Source organism: Chiloscyllium plagiosum, unplaced genomic scaffold, assembly GCF_037043375.1.
Source record: "Chiloscyllium plagiosum isolate Xiang-an unplaced genomic scaffold, Cpla_swu_hap1 HiC_scaffold_48, whole genome shotgun sequence".
In the NCBI taxonomy this organism is placed as follows: Eukaryota; Metazoa; Chordata; class Chondrichthyes; order Orectolobiformes; family Hemiscylliidae; genus Chiloscyllium; species Chiloscyllium plagiosum.
In genome coordinates, this window is record NW_028270186.1 from 3903726 (window position 1) to 3924954 (window position 21229).

Here is a 21229-nt window from a genome sequence, read left to right on the forward strand (position 1 = left end):
AAGAAGCCCAGTGACAGGGCAAACTTTCAGAATGACAAACGTGGAGATAATCTTCAGGAACAGATCCACCACTTTCAACACATTTGGAGGGTAACCCACCTTTTATTTGTCACATGGAATGGTTATGAAGGAGTAAGGGTAGCTAGCAAAACTACCTGACAGCACCAAGTGTTCTAAACCAGATATAGTGTAACATGTGGTCCAGCAGCTAGTGTAGTTGGTTGCCTGGAGACAAAAACAAATTTGAATTCGGCCAATCCGTTTAAATTGTACCCCAAAAAAACCAAACTCCAATCAAGTTTGAAATTTGTACATTGACAATCTTAAAACCAATGACACAATCTGATGCTTTGGAGGTATAAGACTGGGGAGAATTGAACAGTTAAGAGGAGAACTGCCAAGCCAACGACATCTGCAGACTGCCCGGAGAATAGCTCTGTTAAAGGTACCTTTATCGATCAGTGACCTGTGAGGCAGAAATCCCTAAGAAGCAGAAAAAAAGTCAGAGGAAGATATAAAGGAAGATTCGACAGCTGGTTGGTTTTGAAATTTGAATTTTTGGTAAATCTTAATCGGGGGTTTATCAGACTAGAATTATAGAAGGGAAAGTAAAAGATAGTTTCAAGAAAGGAGTTTTAAATAGTTGTTAGTTCATTATTCTCTGTTATACTTTAAGAAATACAGTTGTTAATTTTTACTTTAAACTAGTTCTTGACCTCTCGAATTTTCACAGATTACTGCACGGGATAAGTTTTTTCTGTGTTGCTAGTTTTAAATTAAGCAGGAGGGTTTACCCTTTGTCGTAACAGAATTTTATCGCTCAATGACCATGTACCCAATTATCCATGCTGATGTTTATGCTCAACATGAGCTTCCTCACACTGAACAATGTCTCTTGCCTCTCCCTCATTTACCTCACTTCACCTCAAGCACTCTCTGAAGCTGTGATTTTCATATTCTCACCCTTGTCCGTGGCTGAAGAACTTTCTCCTCAATTCACAACTGGACTTCTTGGTGACCATCTCACGTCTAGTTGTGAATTCTTTCAAGTGGGATCACTTTTCCACTCCTCGCCTTTCATAATTCTGAAGACACCCGTTATAGTGACCCCTCAGCCTTCTCATCTCTGGAGACAAGAACCCCAACCTGTCAAGTCACACCTGACACAAATAACATGACAGTCATCGAGATGTAAAGCATGGAAACAGAGTCTTTGGACCAACTCATCCCTGTCATCCAGATATCCTAAATTAATCCAGTCTACTTGCCAGCACTTGGCCCATATCCCTCTATGTTGAAACTTTATTGCTGGAATAGCACAGCAGGTCAGGCAGCATCCAGGGAACAGGAGATTCGACGTTTCGGGCACAGGCCCTTCTTCAGGAATGAGCAGAGAGTGTTCAGCAGGAGAAGATAAAAGGTAGGGAGGAGGGACTTGGAGGAGGGGCGTTGGAAATGTGATAGGTGGAAAGAGGTCAAGGTGAGGGTGATAGGTCGGAGTAGGATGGAGGCGGAGAGGTCAAGAAGACGACTGCAGGTCAGGAAGGCGGTGCCGGGCTGGAGGGATTCGGCTGAGACAAGGTGGGGGGATGGGGAATGAAGAAACTGGTGAAGTCCAAGTTCATCCCCTGTGGTTGGAGGGTTCCCAGTCGGAAGATAAGACGCTCCTCCTCCGACCGTCGCGTTGTTGTGGTTTGGCGGTGGATGAGTCCAATGACCTGCATATCCTCGGTGGAGTGGGAGGGGGAGTTGAAATGCTGTGCTACAGGGTGGTTGGGTTGGTTCGTCCGGGTGGCCCAGAGGTGCTCTCTGAATCGCTCCGCAAGTAGGCGTCCTCGGTGGAATGGGAGGGGGAGTTGAAATCTCGGTGGAGTGGGAGGGGGAGTTGACACCGCCTTCCTGACCTGCAGTCTTCTTCTTGACCTCTCCGCCTCCATCCTACTCCGACCTATCACCCTCACCTTGACCTCTTTCCACCTATCACATTTCCAACGCCCCTCCTCCAAGTCCCTCCTCCCTACCTTTTATCTTCTCCTGCTGAACACTCTCTGCTCATTCCTGAAGAAGGGCCTGTGCCCGAAACGTCGAATCTCCTGTTCCCTGGATGCTGCCTGACCTGCTGTGCTGTTCCAGCAATAAAGTTTCAACTTTGATCTCCAGCATCTGCAGACCTCACTTTCTCCTCCATATCCCTCTATACCCTTCCTATTCATATACCCATCCAGGTGCCATTTCAATGTTGTCATTGTACCAGCCTCCACCACTTCCTCTGGCAGCTCATTCCATACACATACCACCCTCTGCGTGAAAAGTTACCCCTGAGATCCTTTTTAAATCCTTCCCCTCTCACCTTAAACCTATGACCTCTAGTTCTGGACTCCCCAAACCCTGGGAAAAGACTTTATCTATTTACCCTATCCATTCCCCTCATGATTTTATAAACCTCTGTAAGATCACCCTTCAGCCTCCAAAGCTTCACAGAAAATATCCCCAGACTACTCAGCCTCTCCCTGTGCTTCAAATCCTCCAAGTTCGGTAACATGCTTGTAAATCTTTGTTGCAGCCTCTCAAGTTTTACAATTCCTTTCCAAAAGCAGGGAGATTGGAACTGAACACAGTCTTAATTGCACATCAATTTGGGACCTTTGCTAGTGCTCCGAAATACGTACTTGAAAATCACAGCTGTCCGAATGCAATTTATCCCTGATCGGACAGCAATTTAACACGACTGCCCTACTTTCCAAATCTCATCCTATAATAATCACCATGAGTTATCAGGTTTGCATTTTTGATGACCTTGTCAAGATACATTGCAACTTCTCGGAACACCAATGCTGAATTGTCCAGTGAGCAAATGAGGAGGCCATTGTACCAATTGATTGCATGTGCAAACCACCCTCAAAACCAGAAAACAACTTCCAACACCAAAAGCTGAACAATCTGGCTCTTGGGTCAAACCCTTCAAACACGAGGCCAGACTACTCTGATTCTTACGTGACCCACAGCATTCTGGCGTGCAGCCAAGGTCAGACGGAGAAGAGGTGACGCAGAAACATGACCAAGGTGCAAGAGGGGGCTGTGCCCATCCATCCTGCAGCAGAATCAATACCCTGGCACAAATCTGAACCGACAGCTTGGCAGAGGGCATAGTTTCATATTTTACAATAAAGTAGGATAACATGAGAAAATTCAGAGCAGACCAAGTGTTCACAAGAAACAGTTAAGGGGCAATTTGGCACACTTTGATCATCAGGGATTATTACAGGAGCACCGTACCACATAACACACAATGCATTATTCAGCCTTCAAGATCCACTTGTGTGCCCAAATGCCATAAAGTCTAATTGTGAAATAGTCCCAGCCACAGGTCAGAGTTTACTGCTGTTTGATGGAGGAACAGTGCTCACAAGTTTCAGGCTTCAGGCCAGCAATTTGCACTTAAATGACTGACTGACTGATTTCTCTGGAATGTGGGGACGGGCCGCTGGACACAGCAGCCTGGAGTGTGCTGGAAGGAATGGTTTCTCAGACTCAGCAAGGTGAAGTCACCCAAATATCACAGTGCCCTCTGCAGATCACCTGGCAACAGGTACGTCACTCTGCGTCTCACAAAATTCAGCCAGCAGAACTAGTAAGGTGCAGCACTGAGCCCAAAGCAGGAGCTGGAATCTCAATCTGAACATCAAGCCAAGTGGAAAGAGAGAGTTAGACAGTGATGAAGGAACACCTTCTAACGAATATAAACTTCGTGGGGAACAAGCTTTGCAAGCTTAATCTGAATCTGAAGTCAATGTTGGAACTATGTGCGCCCAACTCAGTGAGGTGTCATCTTCTCCCAGATAAAGCAGTGTTCTTTCTCAACATCAGCTTCCAGATTTCTGTCTTTCTCCATCCATGAGCATTTGTTGGAAATCTGACTGGAAACGCACAAAGTGACATGAAATATATTCAGCTCTCTGTTCTTTCCACAGTGAATTCTCAACATGTCTATTTGCACAATATAGATTTTGGAGAGAAGGGGTCATTTCAATTTCAGACCACTTCCTGCTAATATATGGCATCAAAATATTCAACAGTCCTATCCAAACAGTGCAAACTGATGAAGAATTTAGCTGACCGTGAGAGAATAAAAATATTCTTTGGCTTTGAAATCTTATACTTACAGTCTTCGGCACAATCTGTTTCTTGGGCTGACCGATCTTGAAAGGAATCCTGTAAAAACCAAATGCAAGATTTCACCATTCTTTGTGCTCAGAGACCCTTGTAACAGACAATGTCATAAAATGCTCTGAGAATATAACACCTTGCTTTTCCAATGTACTGACTGCACACACTAGATGTCTCCCCATACTGTGACAAAAGATAGTTAACGGACACAGGATACACAAACACATCCAAAGTCCATGGTGTTTCGAAGCAGACAAGCCAGATTCGCCGCTCTCGAGTGTGCCAATGCCTCACAAGTTTGGAGGAGGAGGGCAGGGTGGTAGCGCAAGGATCCTGTCTATTTTTAACATGCCAGTGTGAGGGGCTGGAGGGATGAGGGAAAAGCGCAGAAGGACAGAAGGAGAGCACTAACGGAAATCTCCAGTTTTATTCAATGCCGTTCACTGGCTGCGATACTCCGGGAGACACGCTTGCTCTCATTTCTTGGCTCTCTCTCACAACAGGAAGCTGGGTGAAGAATGGGTTTAACCTGATTTGCCAATATCCCACAGCCAGCTGGCTACAAATGGAGACTGAAGTGCACCAGGGAGGCCTTCTGCAAGTGAACACCAGGGTAGCATAAAAACAATCAGGGAAGTGAAATGAAACTACATTTGCACCTTTACTCAGTGCCTGAGAAGTGTTCTATCTTTGAAACTTCTAAGACATCAATAACTGACTGCATCGGATAATGCAGCGAGGATGGAAATCACTGGGATGGATATAGATAAGGTGAACGGCAAGTGTCTTTTCCCCACAGTGAGGGATTTCAAGCCATAGGGGCATATTTTTAAGGGGAGAGAAGAAAGATTTAAGAAAGGACATAAGTTAGATTTACACAGAGTCGTTCGTGTGTGGAATGAACTTCCAGAGCAAGTGGTGGATGTGGAGACAACTACCTGATGAAGGTGCGGTGCTCTGAAAGCTTCGACTTCCAAATAAATCTATTGGACCATAGCCTGGTGTTGTGTAATTTTTAAGATTTATAAAGATTTGGATAAGTTCCTGAACAGGAAAGGTTTGGAGGGCTAGGCAGGTGGGACTAGTTTAGTCTAAGATTTGGTTGGATTGGACTGGTTGGGCCGAAGGATCAGTTTCCATATTCTATGAGTTGATATTCCCAGGCACGGTGTATCTGAAAAAAAAATCCTCTTCCCATTCTCATTTTGTTCCTCAGCGGCAATCATTTCTGAAATAACAGATAAAAGAAAAGGACAGACAAACCAAAGTAGACGCACTGATCTGTGAGCAAAGCTATCTGACTTCAGAACAAGAGAAACAGCACAACACATCTGAAAGGAAAAGCAACATTCACAGAGTGGTTACAGCAGTTGTCTATCCCATCCGGGACATCTATACCAGCTCAGTGCACTGGTCACATCGCAGGATTACTGCTGGTTCAAAGTTTTAAATAGATATTCATCAAGGTACACAGATTAAACAGAGCCAAATCAGTTTCCTCCATTTTTCATTGCAAACCAATCTTTAAAATATTTTCCTGTTATCAGAAATTAAATAATTGTTTCCATGTGTAAATTACTTACGCTTTGTTGTCACATTAGGAAATGTCATAAACTCTTACAAATTGCTGAATGCCTTGTGAAATATGATCTTGGAGGCGGGTAAATCACAGTGGACTCTCAGAGGTCATGATTAGACCTAATTACATGAAGGCCCTGTGTCGCAACATCAAACCATGGTCAAAATACAAGCCGCACTGCAACGATTTTCACAAACCAGGGATAAATGTGACCTCATCCAGCTGGGCAAAACAAGCACATGACACAAAGCAGTTTTTTCATCATTCTGATCATCGTGGGGGGGTGTGGGGGTGGGGGGGGGCTCTCTTTTTATTTTGTTTCACTCCAATTATCGGTTGAATGGCTGCAATACAGACTGGCTAAAAATCTCTCATTACACGATTTCCAGCGTAGTTGGATTGAGTGATAAATACAGAGTCGGAAGAGGAGGATGTGGATGAGTCATTGTCAAAAATAACCCTGAATAAGGAAGGGGTTAATCGTGGGCTGCAGAAAGAAAAGGGTTCTCCAAGCAATTACGTTGATTTAGATTTTTTTTTATTTTTAAGTACCTTTCACCATCAAAGCACTTTCCATCTCAGCTGCATATGTGTACGATAACTCACACACTCACAGAGATATCCTTTCCCCAGAAATGGTAGCAATGCTAAGCAAATTCTCAAAGGTGCCCTTTGTGATGAAAGGTGTAAAGTTAGAGGGGATATCTTGGGGATTTGGATTTAAAATAGAGGCAGATCTGTACGGGTTAGTTGTGTGAAAGATTTTTTAAATAAAACTGGTCGAAAGTCATTAGCAATTGTGACCTAAGTGAATCAATTCCAAGACAGCACATCACTGCATCAAGTGGCCTGGTTGGCACTTGAATGCTTACATTGCTAATTTTGAAACAGACCAGAAAGTCAACAGGCTTCAAGTCTTTTGAGTTCAGTTCAGAACGAGGAACAATCGCTCAAAACTGCAAATGGTAGTGTTCCCAAATATCTACCTTGGTGAGTTGTGGCAGTGCATCTTATGGATGGTTCATAAGGTAGCAACTGAGCACTGATGGGGGAGGAAGTGAACGTTGGCAGATGTGATGCCAATCAAGCACCGTGTACTCACACATTCACTCAGTCCACCAGCATCACTCAGCAGAAGCAGCAACAAAATGATGGAAGGTTCATGCCACCAGACTTGAAGAAACTGTACAACAGTCTCCGCAGTCCAAGGAAAAGAAATTGGAAGGAATCATCAAAGTAACAATTCCAAGAGTTGAGACACGGGTTAAATTTCTCCAAAATTAACTATCTGCAAAAGATAGTTTTCACGAACAAATGAGCTTTTTCTCCTGCTAATGGTGTTACAATCTTTCCAACTGTCTTACACAAATATCAAAAAAGTTTTCACCAAAAAAGAAACGATAACAATTTTCTGTCGTTCACAAACATTTTGTGTGAACATCTTGAAGTAACTAACAGCCATGGTGGCCAACTCCAGAAACGAAACGTATGATCTATCAAGCCAGGTTCCATGCTCGGATCAATATCTGGGATCACAAGATCTTGTACAGACCGAGAAATGATATTCCTTGTTCCTCTGAACTCTTCTGCAATGTCCATTTGAAGCATTACTTAAAAATGCAGCCCTGCACTTGGTCAGGAAAGGACAGCCAAGGGACATGGTGAAACAACGAGACCTTTTGCTTCAACAGAAGCATTTGATATTTGTAAAATATATATCATGACCATCTAATGTCTCAAACCAATTGACAGTTAACTGTGTACTTTCTGAAGACAGGCCACAGTTTTAATGTTGGGAGTAGGAAGAGAATCTGCTTTCTGTGATGTTGACTGATGATTAAATATTAGAACACCAGGGAGAAGTCTCTTGCACTTGTTCAAAATGGTGGAAGGGAGTAGGCACCTCTGACAGTGCTGTGCTCCCTCGGTACTGCACACTGCAGTGTCAGGCTGAATGCGTGGTCAAGCCATGGGACCCAGAGGTGGATACGCTCCCAACTGCACTTTGTTGACATTTCTTCCAAGGACTTCCAAACCTGCAGCACTTACCTTGGGACTCCTCTTCATGTATGAGGCATAGCTAAGTGACCGGAGCTTCCTCAGCTATTGGGAGACATCAGAGACAAGCAGAAATTGCTCTCACCCTTAGTTCTGCATCACTTTGTATTCTGCATGCTTGCACATGTAGCATGGGAGTCTATTCAGGTATTTTATCATGCAAATCAAAGGGCAGGTTCCTTCAATCCAAAACCTGGGAACCACTGCTTTTCAGACCAAGAATATTTTCAGTTTTTGGACACAATTACCCAACAGTCTAAGATCTTTTGCTAACCATCTCACCACCAAGAACAAAATATTTATTTAACTCAAAGTCATTGTTGGTTGGGGAATGGGTTCATGTTATTTTTATCAAAAACCTGATGGCATCTGCCAATGTTTGCTTCCCTTATCTCTGTACTACGTCCTCTTTGACTCCATTTGATGATACACTTGCCACGGAAGTCCGTTCGTGTCTCATGGCTCTGTTCCAGCCTTTTGGGAGAAGTATCTTGCTTGGCCTGAACAGACCGAATACCATGTTGGGATTAGGCCTTTGGAGAAACACTTTGTTTATGGGTTCATGTGGGAAAACAATGCTCTTATCCCCCAACAGGCCTGAACTCAGCCTGTCTACAGGCTTATTTGGGTTTGCTCAGGCCATCCCTCAAAATAGAGGAGAAAGCTTACCCAGTCAAAATGCACAAAGACCGTGTGGCACTCCTGCTAACCATATCAATGCATCAGGTCCACAATTTGCTCAGGCAGACTCAGTGGGATATCACGGTCCTGACAGGAGGCCATTGAACCCAGAGTCCATGCCAGCCTTCTGCAGAGCACGTCGAACTCCAAGTCTGATAATACCAGCCAGCTAAACCAGTTGATTAGAAACTGGGGAGGAATCCTGATTGATTGTTCAAAGGTGTTCAAGAGGCCAAATCAACTCAGAGCAGTAGGAGACCCTTCGACCTTTGATCCTGTTCTGCCATTCAATGGGACCATGGCTCATCTGCCCGTGTTTCACAATACACACTTTCATCGACTCCCAATAACCTTGGACTTGCTGCCTGACAGAAATCCACCCACCTCTGCCTGAAAAATATTCAATGACCCTACTTCCTGAGGCAGGGGGCTCCAAAGTACTACAACCCTCAACAAAAATGATTCATTTGTCCAAAAATGGCCACCATCATTTTTCAACAGCATTCCCTTGTTCTGGAATCACCCACAAGGGAAAACATCAGATCCACATACCCCTCATCAAGGCCATTCAGGATCTTCGACATTTCAATCAAGTCACTCCTCACTTTCTAGATTCCAGTGAAAGCCAACCCAACTGGACCAACCTTTCCTCATAGGACATCCAGGTCCCAGTTGAGAAAACCTCCTTGGTATCAGCCGCAATGGTTTACATTCCCTCCTTAATGAAGGTGACCAAAACTGTAACACAATTGACACCGCCCAATAGAGATGAACAAGCTTCTTTTTTATCGAGGTACTCATTGGCAAATAAAAATCACCTCATGCTGAAATTGAAACCACAGAGCGGGGAAAGCTGATTCCATGAACTCCAAGCCCCAGAAAGAGCATGGCAGCTCCAGCAGTTTCTGAAGCTATGAACACCAACCCTGTTAAAACGTTGCCATTCAACCCATTCTTAGGCTCTCCTTTCTTTTTCAAATGCAGGTGGACCTTCCTCGAAAATGTTCAACATTATTTCATCCCAAAGTGGCTCTCCAATTCACTCCTGTTGCCTGGATCTCCCCCTGCAACAGAGGGGCAAATGTTTCAAAAAAAAGAGTAGTTTTTGTTAAACTGGCAGCCAGATGTTTGCTCCAGGACTTAGTGACTACAGCTGAATTAACTCTGGGAGTGAACAGAGTGCAATTTTGCGTTAAGTCTTGATAGACAAACAGAAAGCTTGAGAACACTCTTGTCCTGTTGCAATCACCGGGTTATCACATAAAACAGCCAATGGCAACTTTATGGGTATTTGAAAACTCGCAAAGAGGGAAACTGGAGCTCGACTAACAACTGTCACATCAAGCTGGAGATCCAAAATTAAAACGGATAGAATCAGCAGTCCAGGCAGCAACTGTGGAGCAAGAAATGTTTTCAGCGAGTACACAAAGACAACACGGCAAGACTGGAGATAGGGCAGGGCAGACATCAGATGGCAGCAGTGGGCTACAGTGACCAACTCGTCCAAAAAAAGCTGTGTCCCAATGATCTGCGAATGGCAGTACATTGCACAGGAAGCAAAAGCAAAAGAAATGTCAGATTACAAAAGGAACTTTGATTATCTGGCATTCAATGAACCAAATTTCAGATTATCCGAACAGGGTCTCGATGCTTGGCTCACTATGTAATCCAGCATTCAATTATCCGAACGAAATATTCCCCAGCTGTGTCCTTCGGATAATTGAGGTTCCTCTGTAATTGCTGTGATGAAATTTCAAGGACTTGTTTTGTGTACCGAATCGAAAGATGAAGAGTCACAGATCCAAAATTCTCTCTTCACACATGCTGCCTGACCCTGAGGAAGATTCCCAGCATTTCCTGGCAATGCAGTCTTTTCGGCTATGCCGGGAAGTACACAGAACAGTTCTGGGTGCTTCGGTAATGTTGTAAGGTCACTGCTGCAACGTACAAAAAGATGATAATTTCTGTAATGATATGACTAAATAATCTACCTACGCGGTATAAATCAGGGATAAACCTTATCCAGGACACACAACGTTGCTGTCTCATCTCGTGCATCCACCTGGGGCTTGAGCTCAACAACTCATTTGACAAACAGCAGCATCACGACCAAACTAAACAAATGGTCACACAGCAACATGCAGAAAGAAAACTCTGGGCACAGGTTCAGGCCAACAACGACTCTGTCCACCATCTTCAGTCTGCAGCTCAGACAAGGAAAGAAATGCTGCAAATTCAATCTTTCCACTGGCTTTCAAGGACCGAGGTTCCAGCACATTATTCTTTGAAGTTTCCATCACATACAGACAGGGTGGGTCAGAAGGCATTTCATACACATGCCTTATTGCTCAGACCTTTGATTATAGGATTGGGACATGATGTTGAGGGTGTACAGGATGTTGGTGAGACTTCCTCTGGAGTACTGTGTGCAGGGCTGGTCTCCCATTGATTAGAAAGATATTATGAAACTGGAAATGGTTCCGAAAAGATTTACCAGGATGCTACCAGGAATGGAAGGTTTGACTTACAAGGAAAGGTAGGATCGGCTCGGACTTTTCCCACTGGAACATAGAGGTTTATAGATTGTTGAGGGGCGTATATAAGGTGAACATCAAGTGTCTTTGCCCTTGGCAGAGGATTTCAAGATGAGGGGGCACATCTTTCAGGTAAGAGGAAAAAAATTTAACAAAGACATGAGGGCAATTCTTTTTTTATACAGAATGTGGTTCGTGTGTGGAGTGAACTGCCAGAGGAAGTGATGGATACGGGTATAGTTAGAATGTTTAAAAGACATTTGGATAAGTACGTGAATAAGAAGTGTTTGGAGGGATGTGGGCCCAGCGCAGGCAGGTGGGGCAAGTTTAGTTTGGGATTATGGTTGGCATGGACTGGTTGGGTCAAAGAGTCTGTTTCTGTGCTATAAGATTGTTTCCTGTTTGGATGCAGTTTGTACAATGTAAGTGCTCAAAGATGGAAGAGAGAGTACCATCATTTTGTTGCATTGCAGGACAGATGGAGTGCCATTCAAATTCCAGCTTCGATTCTCATAAATGCTGACCCGAGCAGTGATTATGCACTGGAGATCATGGGGCAGCAAGTGATTGACAACATGCTTCAAATTCCTATTAATATTGAATAAAGTCCTCTTTCACCATATTACAACAAGCATTATGCACACTGCGCACTTGCATGCACTTTGCAACTATTAAAATGAACACGGCCTGCCAGCCATTCAAAGTTTTATCAAGGGCAATTGTACAGACTTGCAGCAGCCAACCTGCAATGCCAGGGGCCTTGTGTTCATATGCAAATAGGGTCACTTTAACACAAGTGCTGACAAAGTAAGAAAACAGGTTTCAAAGAAGATAAACTGTCAGCGAAATAATTCAAATATCTCAGCACAGCCTTGGCATTCAGAGTTTAAGAAGTGAATGAACAGCCCGTTTCATTTCTCTCTCATGTCACAAAGGCTAGTCTTGCCGCTGAGTTGAACATGGTTGGTGGTTTGAACATTGTACTGACAACACAAAGAGCCACGTGTCCGGGTTTTACACTGTTTTGTCACTGCTGAATGCTGCCTGTTGCCTCAACCATTGAGCTATTTGAGCCAAACTTTCTCCTGGCTCTGGAACAGCTGCTACTGCAGCACAAGACAATGAGGGCTCACAAGGGTTGCGTTGTACGTCAAATTCACTGTGATGATCCGCTCTCCTCCTCATGAGACAAGTAACAATTCTGTTACTTCTGTTAAAGCACAAGTGCTGACCAATTAAATCAATGACTATGGGAATAAGAATAAAGTTCACTTTCTGACAAACATACATGGACTTCAGTCACCTGGAATCTCTAAACTCCTCTCCATCTCCCTTCTCTTCTTCACCAGAGGCCTTAAAAACACTTCTTTCAGCATTTTTTAAGTGCATTTTGCACGGCTCAGTGATTATCACTTCAGTCTAGGAGCTGTTGTAGGATTGGTGTCAGGTTCACGAAGGTAAAACGCAGAATCTTGGTTCTCATATCCACAAGCAATGATACAGCAGAAGCGGACAGCCTTTGGCTCAGCTGTCACCAACACCCATGGAATGGAGGTACCCCATTCCCAAAACCCCAGTCAGTCCTTCACATCTGTTACATAGTTCGGCTCATCTGCACCCAAAACCCAGTTTGTTCTGCCTTACGTTTTCAAACCCTCAAGTGAGCCACGGCCTCACCAGCTTCTGTGGAGGAACACAGAGTTCCACGTTTGCATGACCCTTTGTGAACAAGTGCTTCCTGACATCAACCCCCAGTACGTCGGTGGGCGTTTTCCTGAGAACAATTCCAGTGTTTCCTCAGCAATAGGGTGGGTGATTGAACCCAAAGAACTGCAGCTGAAACAAAATCAGAATGTACTAGAGAAACTTAGTAGGTCTGGCAGCATCTACGGAGAGGAAAAACAGACTAATGTTTCAAGTCAGAATGTTTCTATGCAGAAGAGGAGTCACACTGCACTCAAACGCTAACTCTGCTGCTCTCCCACGGATGTTGCCGGCCCTGTTGAATGTCTCTAGCACTTGATGTTTTTATTTCAGATCTCCAGCATCTGTGGTATTTGACTTGCATCATCTGCATGGTGACTGGAGGTGGCTAACTCTCCTCTCAGCAGAGGAAGTAGGATGGACTCTTCAACAAGCTCAGGTTCATCCTGGAGTAAATAACAGCATATCGTTGACAAGATAAATGGTGCAAAAAGACTTCGTTTCAGGCCGGAGAGAGAAGACATAACTATCAAGAAGTTTCATGCCATAATGAAATGCAAGAGGAGGAAAAAGAACCCACACGACTTTTCGGTTTGATGGTTTCCATCGTAATGGATTGGCATAATCCTTTGCAGCAGTTTCCCCAATATCTAGTCTGATGAAAACATGACTGACTGGACTGACAACTGAGCGCACTCCAGGTGAAATGAATGAACCAAAGCTGTTGAGGAGCTTTTGAAGTCATCTCCACAACCCATGTGTACCCAAGTCACTCTGAGACACAGACAGCTCACAACACATTGGTTACATTCTGTACTCATGCAGAAGTGGGAAACAGAGACAGCACTCAGCCTCCTGTACCTACCCTCCTGTTCAATTACATCAGGACGAATGAGGATCTCATTCACACATCATTCCTGAACCTACCAAGCTACAGATCAAGCTGTGGAAATGGGTTTGGCAAGGCCAGCTCTTTTACAGCTGCTGCCAATGACCTGGACTGAATGACCTCTTTCCGTGCCATCAATCTGCAATGTTTCTGCATCACTGCAACGATCTAGACATCGGTTTTGGGCTCGCGAGAAAACTGTTTCTCTCAATCAATCCTCCTCACTTTTGGTCATGTTCAGCCACTCAGCCTTGAGGCTGGACTGCTATACTCAAGCTGTGGTGTTCAAGTGAAATATCTGACCATTCTCTTGACAGCCTGCAATGATCGAATCCCAACTGCTGTCTCAACACAACAAAGAAAAATCCAGACTTGAATTTCTGCAGTGACTTGCACAAACACAGGATATTTCAAACCATTTGACACCCAGTGAGCTGATTTGTGAAATGTAAGTGTGTTTGTAACATGGCAGCTAATTTCTGTACATAGCAATGTTGTCATAACGCAAAAGCCTTACACTGAGGATACTGGAGATCCGAAATAAAACCAAAGTGCTGATGAAACCCAGCAGGTCATGCAGCCTGCACACATAAGAGAGAAAAACAGAGTTCGTGTTTCAACTCCAATCTAACTCTGTCTCAGGATTAAAGACAGAGGTGGAACACGCCTCTGAATGACACCTACTCTGAATCTCCCTCACTTCTCCTGATTCAGGGATAACACAGTGCCATTCCTTCTGTGATACCTGACCTTTCAATCCCCATCATCCCCAAACCCAACCTTTTTCCGACAATATGAACCCATCATCTTGTCACCTCTCTCTACAGTTTTGAAGAAGACTCAATGCAATAACAATAGCTCTTTCATGTGATCGAAATGGAAGGACAGACGTTAGCTTGGGCATGCACGAGAATTCTCCAGCTTTGTCTTTGAAACAGCACCTTTACCATGAGCTGATGGGACCTCGGTTTCAGGTTTCATGTCTAACTGCATGGCATTGGACCCTAAACCTAGATTATCTGATCAAACATCAAGAGTGCAGAAGCTCCTGTCTCAGAGCTGAGATACCAACCAGAGTGGCAGTTCTGTAGGATAGGTGACTTCCATCAACTCTAGATTGGCTATTGCCCTTATAAGGTGCATTTTTAAAACTGTGTCTCAGTCACATGGACACATTGTGTTGACATCCAGAGTCTTTAAGAAATGCAAAGTTCTGTGGCTTTACAGCAATCAATGAGTTCTAGATGCAGACTTGAGGACATTACCATACAATACAATCACAGATAATAAGTGCGTACAAAACTCCAAGACAATGTTGTATACTGTACAACCCATCCTTTTCACTCAGTAATAATATTCCCACCTGAGACATCTGGAATGCGGCTGCTCCATGTTTGACCTTGCAATGCACTGCCAGAAGTGACATCTTTAGGGTAACGTCACATCCCAAGGATTTAAAAGAACAAACAGCATCATTTAACAAAGAGCTTCAATGCTCATCAGTGAAATGACTCACTTGGTCACATCGCTAACTGCCATCCTTTTGCCCAGGTGATGACAGCAATTGCAATTCTAGAGCATGACAGTCACTGTGATGTGGTCTGAGAAGGTAAAATATCAACACAAATTTCTTGGTGCACACCAACATTTGGAGTCACAGTGGGTGACAGTCAACTTCAGATTGATTGCTTCATTCACAGTGACAGGATGAACACCAGCTTGAATTTTCATCCACTAACTGACCTTGCAACTCAAAGGAAAGCCTCAAGTCATTGATTCCTGTATTGACGAAAATCATATTCCACACTCAAACTTCACAAGTCTCCATACCTCCTTAAAAATTCAATAATTAAACACTTCGCAAGTACAGAGTTGGCTGTGAAATATTTTGGGCCCTCTTTTTTTTTTAACCTTCTTTCCTGACAGACGGTAAAAACTAAAACTGCTTAATAAATGAACAAAACACCTTGTGCGAGAGTTTCACTTCAGGATAGGCACACAGAGGACAGGTAAAAACAATGATGACTGCAGATGCTGGAAACCAGAATCATGAAATCTGGAAATCAGGAATACAGGCAGATGAAGGGCTTTTGCCCGAAACGTCGATTTTCCTGCTCCTCGGATGCTGCCTGAACTGCTGTGCTTTTCCAGCACCACTCTAATCTCCACAGAGGACAGGTGTGAAGTGCTCCATGACCAACGTGAGTTTAACATGTTTTATCACTCTGTGGAAAATCTTGCTGTGATGTTTTCCAGTGGGGATACAGGTTATAAATTCAGAATTGAATACCACCCAGCAATCTGACAGAACAGGAATCAGAAAACACCACAGTGGATCACACAGATCCTGCGAGCATACGGAAATCAAACCTTAGGTCCGTGCTGTACATCTCTATGACTCCTCCCAGACCCTGCTCACAGCTCAGAACTGGAACCAATGCTAATCCAAAATCCATCTCCCCATCTCAATCCCTCCCTCCCTTCCAGTCTCTGACTACGCAAACAGCTGAAGGCATGGCTGTCCATACTTCACCCATGCACTGGGATCCCTGAGTACCAAGCACCTCCAGTCGGATTCCCTCTCCATCTCCACTCTTGATAACTGTTGCCCAACACGTCCTCACTCTGCGGGCAGCCCAGTGATCATGTTTTCTCTGTAACCATGGCAACTTGAAGAGCCAGACACACAGCTAGCCAGTGTGGGAAATTTTTGGAGTTCTGCTGTGGGACTGTGCAGCTCAAAATCACAGAGCACCAATTGGCCAGTCAGGTCAACGCTATCTCTGTCTGACAGAGCAACTCCCTTTCATCCCATCACTTTCTCTTACACAAGCCTTACACAAGTCCCCTCTTCAGATCATGATCAACTCCCCTCTGAAAGAGTTAGATGTGTTTCGAGGAGACACAGGAAGCACCACGACAGGAAAATTATTAAAACTCAGAAGACATCTGGATGGGTATGTGAGTAGGAAGGGTCTGGAGGGATATGGGCTGGGTGCTGGCAGGTGGGGCTAGATTGGGTTGGGATATTGGGTTGGCATGGACGGGTTGGACCGAAGGGTCTGTTACCGTGCTGTAACATCTCGACGACTCTTGGCAAGGGCATACATGTCGACAGAGAGACACATGCAGTAATGAATGGGGCGGGAGGTTGCAAGGATGGGCACGTTACTGAAATGAGGGGCAAACAGACATCCGGCGGAGGGGTGTTGGGAGGTGGGGGGGCGGTTGCTGTGGTTGGGGGGGGGGGTGAGAGATCTGGGGGGCAGGGGTGGTTGCTGTGGTTGGGGGGGTGAGAGATCTGGGGGGTGGGGGGTGGTCACTGTGGTTCGGGGGGGTGAGAGATCTGGGGGGTGGGGGGTGGTCACTGTGGTTCGGGGGGGTGAGAGATCTGGGGAGGTGGTCGCTGTGGTTGGGGGGGTGAGAGATCTGGGGAGCGGGGGGTGGTCGCTGTGGTTGGGGGGGTGAGAGATCTGGGGAGCGGGGGGTGGTCGCTGTGGTTGGGGGGGGTGAGAGATCTGGGGGGTGGGGGGGTGGTCGCTGGGGTTGGGGAGGTGAGAGAACTGGGGGGTGGTCGCAGTGGTTGGGGGGGGGAGAGATCGGGGGGGTGGTCGCTGTGGTTGGGGGGGTGAGAGATCTGGGGGGGTGGGGGGGTGGTCGCTGTGGTTGGGGGGGTGAGAGATCTGGGGAGCGGGGGGTGGTCGCTGTGGTTGGGGGGGTGAGAGATCTGGGGGGGTGGTCGCTGTGGTTGGGGGGGTGAGAGATCTGGGGGGTGGGGGGTTGGTCGCTGTGGTTGGGGGGGTGAGAGATCGGGGGTGGGGGGGTGGTCGCTGTGGTTGGGGGGGTGAGAGATCTGGGGGGGGTGGTCGCTGTGGTTGGGGGGGTGAGAGATCTGGGGGGGTGGTCGCTGTGGTTGGGGGGGTGAGAGATCTGGGGAGCGGGGGGTGGTCGCTGTGGTTGGGGGGGTGAGAGATCTGGGGGGGTCTCTGTGGTTGGGGGGGGTGAGAGATCTGGGGGGTGGGGGGTGGTCGCTGTGGTAGGGGGGGTGAGAGATCTGGGGGGGGTGAGAGCCATCCCTGGGGAAAATAACCTCCCCCCCCCGGGGGGGACATGCCCGCTCAGCCTTTCCCCCCACCCCCTGAGCCCGATACCCCCCCCCCCCGGGTACCCAGTGTGTGTCTGCCCCCCCCCCTCCATGTGACGGGGGGGGGGAGGGGGGAACCCTGTTTTGCCCAACCCCCCCCGTCCCTGTGAAGGGGGAGGGGGGGTACTCTGTCTCTGTGTGTCCCCCCCACCGGAGTGTGGGGTGGGGGGGGGCCTGTGGGGGTTTCCCTCTCTGGGCCCTGGGAGGCCGACGCTGCGGCAGCGGGAGGCGGGAGGCGGGAGGCCCGAGGCCCGAGGCCCGAGGCCTGCTCCGTCTCTCTCTCTCTCACTCACTCACCAGCTCATCCCGATCCCGATCCCGATCCCGGATCCTCTCCCTCTCCCGGTGTGACTCCCGGACTCTGTCCGCCAGGCCCCCTCTGACACCGTGACGGGAGGGGGGGGGGGGGGGAGAGAAGGGGGAGGTCAAGGGTCGGCCCCGCCCCCTCCTCCCTCTCTCGGAGGTCACGGTGACGTCACTCCCCAGCACAGCAAGAGGCCACAAACCAGGCCCTTTCTACCCCCCCCCCCCCCCCCCCCACACACACGCACGCTCTCCCCACCCTGGGTCACCCTGAGGGCGGGAGGTGACACCCTTGACCCCGTGCCATTCCTGACCCCCTTCCGCCCCTCACCCCCTCCTCAGGTACATGGGCAGCCACCCCCCCCCACCCCCAACCCCCTCCCCCACCTCCCCCCTACCCCAGCAAGACCCGGACGGCGCCCGCGAGTGCCGAGCAGCCGCCGCGTCGTGTGCCCACCTCACAACGGGAGAGGGTCTAGCCACCGCCGCGTTCTCTCTCTCACTGAATTCCCCCGCTGTCAACATCCAGAGGGGGTGACCGTCAACCAGTTGCTCGACTGCATTGGCCGGGAAGGCGGAGGCAGAGGCAGATAACCCCCCTCCCCGCCCTGCCTCGACTCCCCCAAAGCCTGTCCACCGACTACAAGGCAGACACCAGCAGTGTGATGGAATACTCCCCTCCTGCCCTGGACAGTTGCACACACACACCCAAAAACACTCAAGAAACTTGATTCCATCCAGGACAAGGCAGCAGCGCCTCGAACATTCCCTCACTCTGCCACTGATGCACACCGGCACCGCGTGTGCAAAAACGCACTGCTGACGTTCACCAAGACAGCACCTTCCAGACCCACAATCTCTACCACCTCCAAAGATAATGGGAACATCCCTCACCACCAGCCCCCGCCACTCCCCCACATGTTCCCCTCCGAGTCACTCTCCATGCTGACTCAGAAATATATCAGCATCCCTTCACTGGGTCAAAATCCTGGAACACCCTCCCTAGCAGTACCCTGAATGCAACAAATGTCACAGAGTCTGCAGCAGATCAAGGAGTAAACTCTGTACCATCTACTCCAAAGCAATCAGTAATGGCAATACGTACTACCCTAACCAGCAACACCCTGATGCTGAGAACTAGAGTCATAGAGATGTACAGTACAAAAATAGACCCTTCGGTCCAACTCATCCATGCTGACCAGATATCCCAACCAATCTAGTCACACCTGCCAACACCCGGCCTATATCTCTCCAAACCCTTCCCATTCAGATACCCATCCAGATGCCTTTTAAATGTTCTCATTGTATCAATCTCCACCACTTCCTCTGGTAGCTCATTCCATACACACACCACTCATCAAGGAACTATGAACCTGAACCCCAAGGTCTCTTTGTTTGGCCACAGTCCCCATGGTTCTACCATCCTCAGGAGAATTCATACTCTCAACAAACAGTATTTCAATTCCATCTCAAACATCAAAAACTGTAAGTACAACAAACTTTTATCTCCATAACCAGCGCTCCTCGAACATTCCAGAAGATTCCCCTGGCCTCGGAAACACCATTAGCCATGCGGCTGATGCAGCTACCACCCCCACGCTGATTGATGATGTCACTTCTGCCCCCATCATGGCCACTCCCGCAGCCACCTCCGCCCCTCACATCATCGCCAATGCCACACGCTCAGTGACTTCCGCCATCCCTACTGCTGTGTCTGCCACCACTTCCGACCCCACCAACGCCACTCACCTGCATTCTGCTGACACGCCCCCCACAGACCCCACTGTCACTATCCCCACCCCCCAGAACCCCGAGGGGGACACTACCCCTGCTCATGACTCTACCCCCATTCCCCCCACCATCACACCCACTCCAGGTACTGGCTCCGACCCCACTCCCAGCTCTATACCCACACCAGCTCCCAGCTCCCAGCCCTGCCAAGTTTTCACCATCCCTCCAGACCTCCCCCTCACTGAGGACGAACGATCAGTCCTCAGCAAAGGACTCACCTTCATCCCACTCCGTCCACGCATCAATGAATTTAATACACGCCGTGACATCGAACAATTCTTCCGTCGTCTCTGCCTCCGAGCTTACTTTCACAATCAGGACTCCCGCCCACCTTCCGAGGACCCCTTCGCCCACCTCCAACACACTGCATCCACCTGGACACCCCGCGCTGGCCTATTACCTGCCCTCGACCTCTTCATTTCCAACTGCCGCCGGGACATTAACCGCCTCAACCTGTCGACCCCCCTCCCCCACTCCAACCTCTCATCCTCACAACGCGCAGCCCTCCAATCCCTCTGCTCTAATCCTGACCTCACCATCAAGTCAGCGGACAAAGGGGGTGCAGTGGTAGTCTGGTGCACTGACCTCTACATCGCTGAAGCCAAACGCCAACTCGAGGACACCTCTTCCTACTGCCCCCTTGACCATGACCCCACCCCCCATCACCAAACCATCATCTCCCAGACCATACAGAACCTCATCACCTCAGGAGATCTCCCACCCACAGCTTCCAACCTCATAGTCCGGGAACCCCGCACTGCCCGGTTCTACCTCCTTCCCAAGATCCACAAGCCTGATCACCCTGGCTGACCCATTGTCTCAGCATGCTCCTGCCCCACTGAACTCATCTCTACCTACCTCAACACTGTCCTATCCCCCCTAGTCCAGGAACTCCCCACATACGTTCGAGACACCACCCACGCCCTCCACCTCCTCCAAGACTTCCGTTTCCCCGGCCCCCAACGCCTCATCTTCACCATGGATATCCAATCCCTCTACACCTCCATCCGCCATGACCAGGGCCTCCAAGCCTACCGTTTTTTCCTCTCCAGACGTTCCCAACAGTAGCCCTCCACCGACACTCTCATTCGTTTGGCCGAACTGGTCCTCACCCTTAACAATTTCTCCTTTGAATCCTCCCACTTCTTCCAGACCAAAGGGGTAGCCATGGGCACACGTATGGGCCCCAGCTATGCCTGTCTCTTTGTTGGCTACGTAGAGCAGTCGATCTTCCGTAATTACACCGGCACTACTCCCCACCTCTTCCTCTGCTACATTGATGACTGCATTGGCACCACCTCGTGCTCCCGCGAGGAGATTGAGCAATTCATCAACTTCACCAACACATTCCACCCTGACCTTAAATTTACCTGGACCAT

At 47.8% G+C, this 21229-nt stretch overlaps 1 protein-coding gene across 1 annotated transcript in view; it reads right to left on the minus strand.

Moving 5' to 3' along the window:
* Positions 1 to 18145, minus strand: part of bin3 (bridging integrator 3) — a 136413-nt gene extending 118268 nt beyond the window's left edge. Inside the window, exons 1-2 of the mRNA XM_087984461.1 lie at positions 18054 to 18145; positions 4164 to 4212 (exon numbers count right to left, since the gene is read on the minus strand). Coding sequence (XP_087840587.1) covers positions 4164 to 4212; positions 18054 to 18061 — 57 coding nt within the window. The 5' untranslated portion in view covers positions 18062 to 18145. The remainder of the gene's footprint in view (positions 1 to 4163; positions 4213 to 18053) is intronic.
* Between the last annotated feature and the right edge of the window lie 3084 nt (positions 18146 to 21229).